This window comes from Salmo salar, chromosome ssa22 (assembly GCF_905237065.1).
Source record: "Salmo salar chromosome ssa22, Ssal_v3.1, whole genome shotgun sequence".
NCBI lineage: Eukaryota > Metazoa > Chordata > Actinopteri > Salmoniformes > Salmonidae > Salmo > Salmo salar.
The window spans coordinates 26,124,047-26,141,057 of record NC_059463.1 but is presented as its reverse complement, the minus strand read 5'-3'; the positions used below and the strand labels follow the sequence as shown (position 1 = coordinate 26,141,057).

General features: G+C 41.0%; 1 protein-coding gene across 1 annotated transcript; it reads left to right on the top strand.

Annotated features, from left to right (window-relative positions):
- The first annotated feature begins 417 nt into the window (after nucleotides 1-417).
- Nucleotides 418-16,163, top strand: vamp3 (vesicle-associated membrane protein 3 (cellubrevin)). The gene is made up of 5 exons (NM_001141806.1): nucleotides 418-479; nucleotides 10,435-10,507; nucleotides 11,765-11,923; nucleotides 12,015-12,066; nucleotides 14,544-16,163. Coding segments are annotated over exons 1-5 (306 nt in total). The 5' UTR covers nucleotides 418-477; the 3' UTR covers nucleotides 14,564-16,163.
- Nucleotides 16,164-17,011: the final 848 nt, after the last annotated feature.

Sequence of the window (17,011 nt, the reverse complement as noted above, 5' to 3'; positions counted from 1 at the left end):
GCCTTTTGTTGTATTTATATAACAACGTTCAGAGCTTGTTTAGCATTAACTAATCCAAATAGCATGATTCCACTATTTGTATCCGTTTAAATTACTTTCAATTGGGGATTTCATTTTGAAGGCGAAAAGCAAAATCCACTGTGGCTAATCCTTATTGTGGCTAGCTTCACACAAGTTCCCGGGGGAGGGGTAGCCTTTTCTTGAAACACTCTGGAAATGTGTATTTCAAATTCAGATAAATTTAATCAGATGCTCCTTTTGTTAGTTTAAAATTATCCAATTGCTATTCATTGATATTTTGTGGAATGACGCACTGAATTTGAGGTGCGCCATTTATTATACATACTGTCACTTTAAATTACACAGAAGAAGAAAACTGGTACGGATTGACACCGCCTCATACAAGCAAACTAGCTACGCGTTCAAGATTTCCGGTGCTTTCGATCTCTGGCTGCTAGCTAGCTATCCAATAAAAACATGTAAGTATTTTCTCTTCTCAGCTTTATAATAACTTTAGGTCACTTGATCAACTACACGAACTTTCATTAACTTGGTCGGTGTTTCGAATACGTGTATTTATTGTTAAAAAAAATAGAGTCAACAACGCCCAACTTCTCCGGAGTTGGGTGTGTGAAGGTCTCACTTGTTAGCAGCTAACTTTCATGCAACAAGTGCTTGCTCAAACTAGCGATATATAGCTAGCTGACATTAGCGTGCTAATGCTGGCCCAGTAACTTCGTTAACTGCGTCAATTTGTTTTTGTAAACTAGCTAACTTATTTTTTAGTTCGCTAAGTTAACCGTACCCAGGGTCTGACGCTAACGTTACCTAGCTATGGTTATTTATATGTTTTATGTTTGCTACATTTTTCGTTCGCTAGGGCGATCACTCACTGACACTACTCTAGAATGTAGTGAAATATGGGTAAATCCAAGAGTGTGCTACTAAATTAATGTCTAAACCTAGTTTTCTTTAGCCTGTGTCATTATGAATCACATACAACGAATCATTAGATTGTTCTCTACAATATTACAACCATAATATGCTTGTACTTAACAGGGTTGATTAAATAAAAACGTACGTTTGTTGTGACCGCGTAGTTCTAGGTTGTAAAGTATCTTGCATATTTCGGTGTTGGGAGGTGGGCCATATGGTTGTTTTTGTCTGGCTACTTGGCGTTGTTAAGGAGGCTACTTTGTCTGGACATATAATTATTCCATTGCTGTCGTTCTCATGATCCAAGCCCATGCTTTCTTACTATTATATATTCTCGACCAGGCATGTTTACCGAGAGAGAAAATTACAGAATAAAATGACAAATGTAGATAGTTTGTGATTGTACAAAGGTTGTGGCGTTAGTGTATTTTCATTGTAGTTAAAGTGGTGCCATATTGTTTAAAGTCATTTATGAAGTGAAAAAAGTTAGGTTTTGAATTAGACCATTTGCATTTGTGAATATTAAATTGACCTAGTATTATTAGCGGTTGAATTAAATATACTACATCTTTATCTATGTCAGAATTTATGAAATAAATAATTATATCAAAACCATTAAATAGTACAACCGGTCCTATTTTTTTTTTAAACAAAATTCTGTATCTCAATCCAAAACATTCTACTATAAATACAGGCAAAAAACAAATGCAAAATGGTCTCCTTCTCCATTCCACAGAATCACAGTTATATTCAGCTTGAATCTTTCCAAAACATGTTTCACAGGATAAGTTCTATATAACATTTTAAATTAAACTTCCTTTACTTTGTTACTGATACAATATTTGCTAGCAATTTTCCATGCTTTCCCCCATTTGTATATCACCATAGATATTTGACCAAAATAATAATGATGGTGTTGGTGGAGTTGAGCACGACCACGCAGTCGTAGGTGAACAGGGAGTACAGGAGGGGACAAAGTACTCCTGAGTGGCGCAGCTGTCTAAGACACTGCATCTCAGTGCAAGAGGCGTCACAACAGTCCCTGGTTCGAATCCAGGCTGCATCACATCTGGATGTGATTGGGAGTCCCGTAGGGAGGCGCACAATTGGCTCAGCGTCGTCCGGGGTAGGCCGTCATTGTAAATAAGAATTTGTTTGGGCTAGGCGTCCCTCGGTGAAACTGGAGGGCACGCAATTCAAATAAATAATCAAACAAATTATGGATATTAAACATTTAGGTACGTACAAGTGTCTTATATCGGTTGAAAGCTTAAATTCTTGTTAATCTAACAGCACTGTCCGATTTACAGTAGCTATTACAGCGAAAACATGCCATGCGATTGAGGACGGCGCCCCACATCCAAATATTTCTCCACCAGCACAGGTTTCATAAATTCACATAGCAATTTAAATATTCACTTACTTTTTGAAAATCTTCCTCTGATTTGTCATCCAAAGGGTCCCAGCTATAACATGTAGTGTTGTTTTGTTAGATAAAAGCCTTCTTTATATCCCAAAAAGTTGGCGCCATCGATTTTGAGTAATCCACTCGTCCAGTGGTTAGAGTGTTGGACTAGTAACTGAAAGGTTGCGAGATCGAATCCCCGAGCTGACAAGGTACAAATCTGTCGTTCTGCCCCTGAACAAGGCAGTTAACCCACTGTTCCTAGGCCGTCATTGAAGATAAGAATTTGTTCTTAACTGACTTGCCTAGTAAAATAAAAATAAATAATTCATGGTGTGCGTAAACACGAATTTCCAAGACTGTGTCCCTGTACTAAAACGGATTTCTTATTCATTTTGGAAGTTACAAGCCTGAAACCTTGAACATAGACTGCTGACACCCTGTGGAAGCCATAGGAATTGCATCCTGGGAGCTAGAATTGAGTATGCACTTATACCTGCCATTATAAGAGCATGGTCACTCCAAAAAAACATCTGGTTGGTTTTTCATTGGATTTTCTCCTACTATATCTATTCTGTTATATTCTCCTACATTATTTTAACATTTCTACAAACTTCAAAGTGTTTTCTTTCCAATGGTACCAATTATATGCATATCCTGGCTTCAGGGCCTGAGCAACAGGCAGTTTACTTTGGGCATGTCATTCAGGCGGAAATTGAGAAAAAAGGGGCATAGCCCTAAGAAGTTAACTGACTTGCCTAGTTAAATAAAAAACGTCCAGGATCCAGTTGCAGAGGAAGCTGTTCAGTCCCAGGGTCCTTAGCTTAGTGATGAGCTTGGAGGGCACTATGGTGTTGAACTCTGATCTGTAGTCAATGAACAGCATTCTCACGTAGGTGTTCCCTTTGTCCAATTGGGAAAGGGCAGTATGGAGTGCAATAAACATTGCATCATCTGTGGATCTGTTGGGGCGGTATACGAATTGGTGTGGGTTCAGGGTGTCTGGGATCATGGTGTTGTGTGCCATGACCTGCCTTTCAAGGCATTTCATGGGTACAGATGTGAGTGCTACAGGTTGATAGACAGGTTACATTGGCGTTCTTGCGCACCGGTAATATAGTCCTCTGCTTAAAATATGTATGTAGCCAGTTAGCGATGCTAATGATAACTGTCTTGTGGGTAGATATACTTTCCCCAAAAACCTCAATTAAATGTTAAGTGCATAGTAGGCTTACCTGACAATAATCATGATTGAGTTTCAACTGCTAGGAAAGAAAAGACAACGCTTCTACTAGTCAGACACTCAATCTCACAGGCACAAATGTGACTGAAGTTGTTACCACAGTAACTTCCCGTGCTTAAAGGGGCAGGTGAAAATTTCTCATCTGTGATATTTTGGTTAAGACTCACTTCATATTAAATTAAACAATATACCACATTAATTCTTACTAGTAATACATTTGTTTTAGTAACACTACAAAGCATGCTCATCTGTTTGTTTTGCTGGTGTAATTTTAGCAGGGGACAATATTTTTGCTGGTAAAAAATATGAGTGTCTGGTAGATTTAAAAAACCTTTTTTATCTACCTGCCACAAGTACATTTTATTCCCTGATCTTGAGAGAACGCTCAGTTAACACCTCTACGGACAGTATCTATCTTATCAGCATCATAAAAACTGATCGTATTTCAAGCATATAAAATGTGCATCCAAGCCGAACTGAAATCTTATCAGAAACATGTTTGGTTGTTTTCAGTTTTCTATTTCCTTACAACCGGTCAAACTGATGTCATTTGGCGTCTTTGTTTAGTTTTTATTCCATTTTCTCCCCGGTCCCTAAACGTCTTTGCTCCACGAAAGATGTCAATTTTACCAATGTCAACTAGATTGAAGCATTCATTCTATCGATTTAGGACATCTGGTGAGCAAGGGTTTATTTAGTCTTCTAGGGGAACATATAATTATAGATACTAGGAAATGGGGACCCCACCCCCGGCCAGGGGACGCCTGGCTGGCTACTTGATGTACTTGTGGAAACACTGTGCGCAGTTTAAGTTCCTTAAGTTTAACCTTTATTTAACTAGGCAGTTTGAGGTGCTCGTTTTAAAAAATTCTAATAATATGATTACTATTGTTGCACGTGTATGTGTCGATAGTACATTTTAGGTTTTCAATATCACAAACTTTTAGCATATTGGTTATTGATTTGGACACTTTAAAACTGTGTTTTGACATTGGGCTATTTATCAATGTCTCGTCAACAGAAAGCAGTGACAGCAAGTTTTTTTAGGAATATAAATTGAACTTTAAACATTAATTTCCAATGGTATTGAACTTAATCAGGTCAACTGCTGAATGAGTCAAACTTGCTGTGATTTATTAATTTTGATATACCAGAAATCACCAAGAGTTTGCCTTGCCTAATGGCCATTCTCTTTTAAGCCCAGAAAGCAGCCATTCAGCTTGCCATGCACCAGCTTGTCAAGCGTAATAATGTCATATGTTCAGTACTTACCAAACAATGGAGTTGTGCTTAGCAACTATCGTCACTACTGCTGTTATGGCCGGTATATAACGTTACTTTCCAAAAAAGGTCTAAATGAAAAGTTGCGTGAAACTGAAAGAAAAAAATTATTTGTCTGGAAAGAATCTAAGTATTGTTTTGGACCAAGTGCACATGCGCCAAATGCACCTCGTTATAAAATCCCTCATTAAAATGCAATATTAGTGGGCCTCCCGAGTTGCGCAGCGGTCCAAGGCGCTGCATCATAGTGCTAGAGGTGTTACTACAGAGACCAAGGTTCATTAACGAGCTGTGCCACAACCGGCCGTGGCCGGGAGTCCCATAGGACGGCGCACAATTGGCCCAGCGTTGTCTGGATTAGGGGAGGGTTTGGCCGGTGGGGCTTTCCTGGCTCATCGTGCTCTAGTGACTTCTTGTGGCGGGCCGGGTGCCTGCAGCAAGACCCCGGTCGCCAGTTACACTGAACAAAAATGTAAAGTTGTGGTTTCATGAGCTGAAATAAAAGACCCCAAAAATCTTCCATATACACAGAAAGCTTATTTCTCTCAAATTTTGTGCACAAATTTGTTTACCTTCCTGTTAGTGAGCATTTCTCCTTTGCCAGATAATACATACACCTGACAGGTGTGGCATATCAAGAAGCTGAGTAAACAGCATGATCATTACACAGGTGCACCTTGTGATAGGGACCATAAAGGGCCACTCTAAAATGTGCAGTTTTGTGTCACACCACAATACCACAGATGTCTCAAGTAGAGGTCGACCGATTATGATTTTTCAATGCCGATACCGATTATTGGCGGACCAAAAAAAACGATACCGATTACTCGGCCTATTTTTCATTTTATTATTATTATTTAGATATTTTTCGTTTTATTTTATTTTTGAGTATTTTTAAAAATGTATTTGTTTTTGTTTTTAATGAATTTTTTTTTTGTATTTTTTTTACAATTTAATTTAATTTATTTATTTGTAATAATGACAATTACAACAATACTGAATGAAGACTTATTTTAACTTAATATAATACATCAATAAAATCAATTTAGCCTCAAATAAATAATGAAACATGTTCAATTTGGTTTAAATAATGCAAAAACAAAGTGTTGGAGAAGAAAGTAAAAGTGCAATATGTGCCATGTAAGAAAGCTAACGTTTAAGTGCCTTGCTCAGAACATGGGAACATATGAATGCTGGTGGTTCCTTTTAACATGAGTCTTCAATATTCCCAGGTAAGTTGTTTTAGGTTGTAGTTATTATAGGAATTATAGGACTATTTCTCTCTATACGATTTGTACTTCATATACCTTTGACTATTGGATGTTCTTATAGGCACTTTAATATTGCCAGTGTAACAGTATAGCTTCCGTCCCTCTCCTCGCTCCTACCTGGGCTCGAACCAGGAACACATCGACAACAGCCACCCTCGAAGCAGCGTTACCCATGCAGAGCAAGGGGAACAACTACTCCAAGTCTCAGAGCGAGTGACGTTTGAAACGCTATTAGCACGCACCCGCTAACTAGCTAGCCATTTCACATCGATTACACCTGCCTAATCTTGGGAGTTGATAGGCTTGAAGTCATAAACAGCGCAATGAAGAGCCGCTGGCAAAACGCACGAAAGTGCTGTTTGAATGAATGCTTACGAGCGTGCTGGTGCCTACCACTGCTCAGTCAGACTGCTCTATCAAATCATTGACTGAATTATAATATAATAAACACACAGAAATACGAGCCTTAGGTCATTAATATGGTCGAATACGGAAACTATCATCTCGAAAACAAAACGTTTTTTCTTTCCATGAAATACGGAACCGTTCCGTATTTTATCTAACGGGTGGCATCCCTACTTCTAAATATTCCTGTTACATTGCACAACCTTCAATGTTATGTCATAATTCCGTAAAATTCTGGCAAATTAGTTCGCAACGAGCCAGGTGGCCCAAACTGTTGCATATACCATGACTGCGTGCAATGAACGCTAGAGATATGACACAATTTCATGTTAGCAGGCAATATTAACTAAATATGCAGTTTTAAAAATATATACTTGTGTATTGATTTTTAAAGAAAGGCATTGATGTTTATGGTTAGGTACATTGGTGCAACGACAGTGCTTTTTTCGCAAATGCGCTTGTTAAATCACCCGTTTGTCGAAGTAGGCTGTGATTTGATGAGAAATTAACAGGCACCGCATCGATCATATGCAACGCAGGACACGTTAGATAAACTAGTAATATCATCAACCATGTGTAGTTAACTAGTGATTATGTTAAGATTGATAGTTTTTTTATAAGTTTAATGCTAGCTAGCAACTTACCTTGGCTTCTTGCTGCCCTCGCGTAACATGCAGGCTCCTCGTGGAGTGCAATGTAAGGCAGGTGGTTAGAGCGTTGGACTAGTAACCGGAAGGTTGCAAAAACGAATCCCCCCCGAGACAAGGCAGTTAACCCCCGTTCCTAGGCTGTCATTGAAAATAAGAATGTTCTTAATCTGACTTGCCTAGTTAAATAAAGGTGTAAAAAAAAGAAAAGAGACCGATTAATCGGCCATTCCGATTAATCGGTCGACCTCTAGTCTCAAGTTTTGAAGGAGCGTGCAATTGGCATGCTGACTGCAGGAATGTCCACCAGAGCTGTTGCCAGAGTATTGGATGTTCATTTCTCAACATTGTTTTAGGGCAGTTCGTTCAACCGGCCTCAACCCCAGACCATGTGTATGGCATTGTGTGGGCAGGCGGTTTGCTGATGTCACCGTTGTGAATTGTGCCCTGTGGTGGTGGCCAGGCATATTGTATGGCCAGCCATAAGCTACGGACAATGAACATAGTTGCATTTTATCAATGGCAATTTGAATGCGCAGAGGTACCGTGACGAGCACCTGAGGCCCATTGTCGTGCCATGCATCTGCCGCGATCATCTTATATTTCAGCATGATAATGTACATGTTGCAATGATTGCCATGATTTGTACACAATTACTGGAAGCTGAAAATGTCCCAGTTCTTCCATGGCCTCACCAGACATGTCACTCATTGAGCATGTTTGGGATGCTCTGGATTGACTTGTACGACAGCTTGTTCCAGTTCCCGCCAATATCCAGCAACTTCGCACAGCCATTGAAGAGGAGTAGGACAACATTCCACTATCAACAGCCAGATCAACTCTATGTGAAGGAGATGTGTCGTGCTACATGAGGCAAATGGTGGTCACACCAGGTACTGTCTGGTTTCCTGATCCACGCCCCTACTTTTTTTTTTTAAGGTGTCTGTGATCAACAGATGCATATCTGTATTCCCAGTCATGTGAAATCCATAGATTAGGATCTAATTAATTGATTTCAATTGATTGTCTTTATTTGAACTGTAACTCAGTAAGTTATTTGAAATTGTTGCGTTTATTTTTGTTCAGTATAGATTATTTCCAGACAAGGCGTTATTTCGGTTGCATGTAGCTTTTTTTTATTTAAACCTTTTTTGGAAGTACATACTGGACGCGAAGGCGATAGTTGCTCAGGGACACTCCGTTCTTTGTTAAGTACCGAGCGTATTTTGACATTTTATTAAGCTTGAAAAGCTGGTGATTGGCAAGTTGACATCAAGCCTCACATTCCCCTCAACTTAAGTGATATTTTGAATCAATGGCCGGGCTTGCTTTCTTGCTAGACAAGCCATGAATATACATAGCTAGGTACATAGCCTATATTTTAATCCTAGGATGAATGTGGATAGCCAGATGCATACGTAACATCAGTTTGTCCAATCATTTTTTAAATTTTCTTCTGTAGCTAGCTAGCCAACGTTAGCAAACACTTTTGAGGTTGTATGACGCTAATGTGGCCAACCAAAGTGTTTTATTGCTCCAGGCAGTGAAGATGCAAACATTCCATTTGTAACTCGCATTAGCTTGGGTGTTGTTATGGTTTATGCATATTCAAGGTTCATAGAATAGGGGCTAATACTATAATGCAGATGCCTAAATTGGAATGTACTATGCCATTTCAAAGTTTGGTTCCTGGAATGGCCTATTTTAGTCCCTTCAGTTGAATGTCTGCGCTCATTGTAAACTTCAGTAAGCTCTATTGGATCATGAGCGAGCGGAACTATGTCGGAGAATAGTAGGAAGCCTGCTTTGTGACCTTCGCTATCTGCATCCTCATCGGAGAATGTTCCGCTCATGCAGAGCACGGACGGAAATGCCCGGTGCCTCGACTGCGGTGTCCAGCTCGGGGGCCATGTAATGTGATTTTCCCCTCTTAAAAAGTCCTCTAATACTGAATAGATTATCCCAACTTCTCTCCTACTTTCCCTACATTAAGTTATTACTGATCTGAAAGGGCTAGATTGGTGGGAGCAGTTGGGTGAAAACTGTGATTAATACCTTGAAGTTTGTCAATACACACAGGGAGAAGTGCAGCTTGGTACCTGTACTTAAAACAGGCTGTATTGAGGGAGAAGTATGGCAATATGGAACAGACTGTTTGTGTTAGCAGGGTGTGATGAAGTGTAGGAGACAGAATGGTTCTGCAGTATTGGGTGCAGTAGAGCAGGCTGCAGTGGGGGAGTGTTGAAAGGGGAACTGAGAGCAGAAACTTGAGTGGAATGTTGAGACCACACCTCCCTGTATCATGCTACCACTACCAGCCACCCAACCTCCGCTATCATTACATATTCACTCACACCCCGTAAAGTTATGTCCCCCACCATTAGTATAAATTCCACACCATCATGTATTCCCCCACACACACACCACCCTTACTCTTATCGTAATATACGGTAGTCAATAAATATGGACCTATTGCGGTAGGAATGAATGTGGTCACTGATTATCTGTCCACCAGGATGGTACAGTGTCTGGATGACTGAGATACAGGAATTAACTGGACTAGTGACATAAGTGGCTGAGTGGGCCAACTTCAGTGCCTGCTCTCCTGAGAGTTTTTAGGAAGAGGGTGTGGAATTCTTGCCGTGCATTTGTGTTTGAGGAGAGAGGGAGCGGGGCCATTTATCTGTCTGGGTTACCACAACTGCTCTCTAGCCTACTGTCTGTGTGCTGAATCTGTAACACACACACACACTACCCTTTCTGTCCCCCTGAGGGAGCTAGGACCTCTGAGCTGGAGTAATGGAATAACTCCAGTGAGGTAGTAGGCTTACTGACATTTCTCCAGCAGGTGTCAGCAGAGCGCTGCTTTAGAAACGGTCTCCTGTGTTTTCATATGGACATGTCATAACACCATCATATTAATCATGTGCTTGGGTGAAGTAACAGTACAGTTGGGCTAGAGAAATGGTCATCAGGCTATATGGAAGCCTTTTCACGTGAGTCATCTAGGTGTGCCCTTCAGATATCACTTTGATTTGAAGGAATTAATGTGAATGTGTGTAAAGTGATGCCCCTGTCCCGTTGCAGAGATTTATTTACTACCCCTGCATTTGGATAGGGACTGATCACCCCCATACCTGTTGCGTTTAAGTGCAATGCGGTCATGGAAGTGTGCAAAATGAATTGGGTAATCCTGCATATCTGGAGACTAGAGTGTGTCTAAACCCTCTGTTGCCCGTTCGCCAGGTCCGCTCCTGCTCCAGAAGGCTCCGCGCCTGGCAACCGCCGCCTACAACAGACACAGGCCCAAGTGGATGAGGTACGACCCCACACACACACACACACATACTCTTCACTCTAAACATACTCAGCATACACAACTCCCACCACCTACAGCAGGAACTGCTTTCATGATTATCAGCTGTTGTCAAACACCTGTAGGTCTGAAAATATTATCTTCCTCCATCAGTGTGCAGCGAATTCATACTAGGAGATGAAATGAGTATGACATCCTGGCATTTAATGTGTACTCTTATTTTTATTTTATTTTTATTTTTCAGACTGTTCACATATTATGAAAATGTTATTCACGCCTATCAAAACGGCAATATGAGAATCCAGCCACAGACCCATCTTCATTTCCTAGTTGTAGCCTTCTACTTACCTGGTCCTGTACAGTTTCCCCAGAATGTTTCTGTTTAACAGCAGACAGCCTGTGTATCTGTTTAGATGTCAGGGCCACACTGCCCTCAGGATGAAAGTCTCACACACACACACACACACACACGGGCCCAAACACATAGGCGTGAGGGACACGTGTGAGGCCGAGAGAAGAGCATCCATCAACCCTCAGCCTCACACGTGTCCCTCACTCCTACCATACCCCTTTACTCCACCCTAACCCTCAGCTCTTTCAGTCTCACACCTCTCGCTGAAGCTCTTGGCTTCCCTGGGCATGTACAGTTGCTTCTAGCCAAGGATTATATAATAACTGGTAGTTTGTTCCACCCCCCCCCCTAAAAACCTTATCCCCTGTGTGTCCGAAGCCTCCTGATAGGCTGCTTGTCTCTTATGTAATACATCTTGTCTCCATGGTTATGTAACCACTGCATGGGCTGGCACAAGCTGCCGCCTCTCCCCTCTCAAGGTCTATCTGGTGGGAGGGGCAGGGTTTGTGGCTCTGTGGAACATATGGGTTAGACTATGTGCGCTTTGGGCAGAGACTGCGCGTGGCAAGTTAGTTTTTCTGGCGAGGTGTTCTGTTCCATCTACGTGGGCTTTATTATGCAACACTGAGCGTCTCATTGAGACTGCAGCACGACTGTCCTCACGCGGTGGAGGATATAGACAGTATTGCTGTTGTGCAGGAAGACATGCATTTCTTATGCAGTCTAGGACACGCTCTGGGCTTGTATTTCTTTACTCAGAAAAGGAGTGCTTATCCAGGATCCGGTCCCCCTGCCCTGTCCATGTTGTTTATTATAATCTGATGTTCTCATTTCAGCTCAACCTGAGTTTACTGCAGAAACTAACAAACTCCTATAAATTACTTTTTCCCATAAAAATGTGTGTGTAGGTGGTGGATATCATGCGTGTGAATGTGGACAAGGTGTTGGAGCGTGACTCGAAGCTGTCTGAGCTGGACGACAGGGCGGACGCATTGCAGGCCGGAGCCTCCCAGTTTGAGACCAGCGCTGCCAAACTCAAAAGGAAGTTTTGGTGGAAGAACTGCAAGGTGCAGTACTCTCTCTCACACTCTCTCACACTCTCACACACACACACACAACTGCATGTTGAGATGTTGAGGTGTGTTCTGTGCTCTCCAGATGTGGGCCATCCTGATAGCTGTTATAGTCATCATCCTGGTCATCATCATCAGTGAGTATAGCTCTGGGTGGAAGCGTACGGTTGGGTAGTAGAGGTGCGGGTTGACTCAGAACCTACAGACCCCACGGGTTTAGGGTCATGAAATATTGTGTGGAAGAAGGGCGGGTGGGTGAAGGGTAGGTTGAATAAAGAGAAAACAATACCTTAAACAAATCCATAAATGTAGGCTAGCATTCTTGTGAAATTGTATATATCAAGGCTATATTGAGGTTTTTCTTTCATCTATCTGGCATTAGTGTGTAAGCCTAAAATGTAGGGTTACGAGCCAAATAGCCTACACACCAATCGCCAAATGCTTTTGGGAACAGGCAGAAAAAGTAAGGACAATGTCGGCGTTTAATTCAATAAGAGATAAGCTGTAAAATGGAGAGTTGAAAGTAGAGAGCGGGGAGGGCCAGAAGACTAAATCTTTCCTAGACATAAGTTAAGTGGTAAAAGATGATGGCAGTGAATGTTGTGTGAGATGATTGTGAGGCGCTATACAAATTCGACAGTCACAAGATGGAGACTTCAAATGGCCCATGGCAAGTGAAGTGAACCCTAGCCTACTGTTCCACCATGATCTCAGAGCATTTCATATTATTCTGTATGTAAATCCGATACACTCCATTTTTAGTATGATATGTTAGGTTTCTTAAGGTATGTATTAATTTGTTGTTGCTAATTTTAGCTAACGCTAACATTATCTAGCTTTAGGGGTTAAGGTTAGGCTTAATGTTAGGAGTTAGGTTGAAGGTTTTATTTATTTTTTATAAACCTTTTATTTTAACAGGGTGTCATTGAGACCAAGGCTCTTTTTCAAATGAGCCCTGCACAATACAAACACACCAATAGAAAACACATAATACTAAATTGCAAAACATGATCATAAAAAAAAAAAACAATCTTCACTTCGATCATTCCTCACTTTAACGTCCATAAAGAACAGACATTCAGGCCTGAGCCTCCCCTGCAAAACATTGTACATCTGTGGAGCATAAAAACCAAAAGCAGCTCTCCCTAAATCAAAGCCACCCATAGAACCTCTAGCACTATCCAATCTTGTGCTCTTGTACTGTATTCTATTGTCTTAGCCTTGACACGTGTTGTCAGATACGTAGGAGTTTCATAGTAAGTAGTTGCTAAAGTTGTCTGTGATGAGATTCGAACATGCAACCTTTGGGTTGCTAGACGTTCGGGTTATACGCCCTCCCATCCGCCCCGACCAATAACACTACTTTCGTTTTTGCCTTAAAAACCTGTCTTATGTTTCCATACCAGATGTAACATACTGTATCATACTAATTGAAGTGTCCCAGAGATGTTTACTATGCTATGTATAGTATATGAGACCAATCTGACTGTTCAGATGGGTTAAATGGAAACTGAAATCTAGACACTGACTAGGTCTATAACCTCTCACATAGCCTTTAATATGAACTAATGCAGAATGAAGCCTCGGGAACAGGAGTGGTTACTGGTTTTGTTTTTTCCATTTATGTTTTGAGGTTGGACTTGAGCACGTAGGGCGCACCAATTTCAGTGTCACCTCGTTAGTCAGTATGTGTTACACCTGTGCTGGTTGCCATCTCGTTAGTCGGAAGGTGTTTCACCTGTGCTGGCACAGGTGCTATTTAAGTGTTTGGCTTAGTGCGTCAGTTCTCTTGAGATGTGGAGGGTTAACACCTTTAGTTGTCTTTGTTAGGTCCCTCTTCTATTTGAGCGACCATTATTTGCTGGGGAACATAGCAGTGGAGAAATATGATTTCATTCTTTCAGCATTTTGAGAAAATGTGAATGTGCATTTAGGGAATGTCTGTAGAGGTGCTATATCTATCAGCATCATGAAAGCTGATATTTCAACCACATAAAATATGCATCCAAGCCGAACTTAAATTGTATCAGAAACATTGGGTTGTTATCACAGCTTTCTATTTACTTACAACCAGTCATACTGATTTGGAATTTTTGCACAAATATTTCAGTTATTGCATTTTCTCCCCAGTCCCTAAAAGAAGCAGAGATGACAACTTCACTGAAGTCAACTAGATTGAAGCATTAATTTCATTCTATTGATTTTAGTTTTCTAGGACAACATATATAATTATAGACAAGTTGACTAACAAATAGCCTACCAATGTTGGAGGTTCTAAGCAGAAACGGATCTAAATTAGGCCCCAAATAATCCTGTGTCCCCCGGCAAAATAAAATAGTTTCACCATCTGACTGTAGCCTACAGTGCATATATTTGGTTAGGGTTGGGTGTGGGCCTGGGATTTTCACTTTATCACATAGTCGGCCGGTTGCGGATGGGTTATTAGAATCTGCGGGTAGGTGAACAAAAGGCTAACCCGCGCACCATTAGTGGTTAGGGACAATACTGGGAACAAAGGTTATGACTAGCTTGGCTGAGGGTTGAGTGAGGCCTATGGCTCTTTCCTTCATGTGGTTGTCTGCGTGCCTAACTCCTCTTCTGCCTTCTATGTCAGTCTGGAGCCAGTCGTCGTAAAGAAGCAGTTGTTGGAGGCGGAGGAGGAATGGGCGAAGGATGGAGAGGAGCGAGTAAAGAGCTCAACGTTTCAAACACGAGGTCTCATGGTTTAGCCTACTGAGCTTCAAAGCCCATTCTCTACAGCAGTGGTCTTTCTTCCTGGTTCTGGAGGGCCTATCCAGTGAGCTTTAGAATGATACATTGCAGATAGAAATGTATTGGGTAGAACTGATACCATTCTTCATTCCATGATGGAAAGGCATGTTCATTTTGTACAGTACCTTTTTCTATTTGCAACCCTTTGAATGTACCTGCTGAATAGACCCATGGTTCAACTACATATAAAGGTCAAACACGCTGCGGCCCTCCAGCACCAGGAGTGTGAAACACTGCATTGAATTTCAAGTTATTTGTGTTTTTTGTTAATATTAATAATAATAATAGATTTGATTGTGTGTGACAGAGTGAGACAAGACCCTGTGATTTGCTCTGTGTGCTTTCCTGTTAGTCTCTACTGTAATATTGACCTGATGTGCCAAGGAGTCACCCTCCACCCCCTTAAACACAGACACACCAGTCATCACATCAGAACACCAAATGACTAATTGACATAGACTTTTGGATTATTATATCCACAGAAACAACTGGTCATGGCTGAGATTCAATCTCAACCTTGTTCCTGTCTCTAACAGGACTGTGTGTGTGTGTGACTCTAAATCTGTGGGCTTGAGTTCAGAGAAACTGCCAAGACGGGCACACAAGAGCCTTGTTTCTTTTCTGTTAGTCTTCTTGCCCAAAGTGACTGACAATGATACTGCCATCAGTGCCACGCCGGTCATATAAAAGTAGTGCCTTAAGTAGTGATTCATGTCAAAGCACCAAACAATAGATATCAGGCAAAGATGGGGGATCACATTTTGGATGTCTTGAACTTAAGAAACACAGCCAAAAGACAGCCAAGCCTTATCGAACCAACATATGGAACCAGCAGTGCTTTCCAATGATCTGCATATTCATGCCCGCACACACATATAGGCACTAATGGTCTTCTCTGCAGGCTCCTGCTATCCTTTATATTATGCTAATAACTACAACCTTTCAATTTTTTTTATTAATTTGATGCCAATAAATGTTTTTTTGTTCCTTAAATATATTTGCTGTGTAGTGTTACTAATCTTAAGAGAAACAGTGTAGTTGTTTTTTCTTTGCATACTGAAAAGCCTTTGGTTGCCATGGTTACTTTGTTGCTGCAGTGAAGAGCATCATGGATGTTTAGGAAGGGGGAACTGTGTGGAGCATGTTCAGTATGTGTCAACACCTTTTTTATAGGGTGCCAAAACCAAGGGCTTATTTTCTGGGGTGCAACTATACAGATCCTTCAGACAGATGTGTATTGCAAAGAACCAACGTCACGGTCTTGTTGAGTGAATTTTGTTCAATTCATTACATTTCTATCTGAAGTGCTCTAAAGATGTTACAACTTACTAAACCCTGCCAAATAAGCCTTCCCCAAGTCTACCCCTCCCTGTATGAATATTAGAAATGAGTGCAATTCTACTCTGTGGCTTTACAATGTTGTCTTGCTTGAATAAAAACAGATGTAACTTTTATCACACAAGTATACATCCACTGTGTTCTGTGTCAGTATGACTGGGAGAGAGCGGGAGACTGTTTCTGGATTCAACAATGCTTTAATCCTTCACATCTCAATGGGTTGTTTGCAGAAACTGTTGATCAATCCATGGGGCCCAATCGGCATCCTGGACTGTGTTGGGGGGGGTGGAACAAGCTCCCTCACGATGCTAGGACAGCGGAGTCAATCACCACCTTCCGGAGACACGTGAAACCCCACCTCTTTAAGGAATACTTGGGATAGGATATAGTAATCCTTCTACCCCCCCCCAAAAAAAAAAATATATAAATGTACTATTGTGAAGTGGTTGTTCCACTGGATATCATAAGGTGAATGCACCAATTTGTAAGTCGCTCTGGATAAGAGCGTCTGCTAAATTACGTAAATGTACAAAATGTACCTGTATAGTACCCTGTAAAATGTCTATTTCATGTAAATACCTTATTTAGTGATTCCAATTTGCCATTTGTGAGCCTGACTGAGTCACTGTCCCTCTTCCTAATTCATCAAGTCATTCTCCACTACAGGACACCTTTGTATTGTCAAGTGTCAAATTGTGTTTTAAACATTTCATTGACCAATCATAGCTATTATAGTGTTATTGCACATAATAATGGGATGTTTTCCATCCCCTTTTGTTTATTTTCCACATTTACGTCTTTTCCTATTTTAATAGTAGTTTTATGTTCTAGAACTCATTGCATTAACCCTTTTATATTGTTTTAGATCACTATTATCAATATTGTTGCGGGAACTTATATTGAAAGGGGACATTAGTGTGTGTGGTAATTCAAGTAGGCCTGGCTCACCACTGCTGTCTCTCATTGACCCAG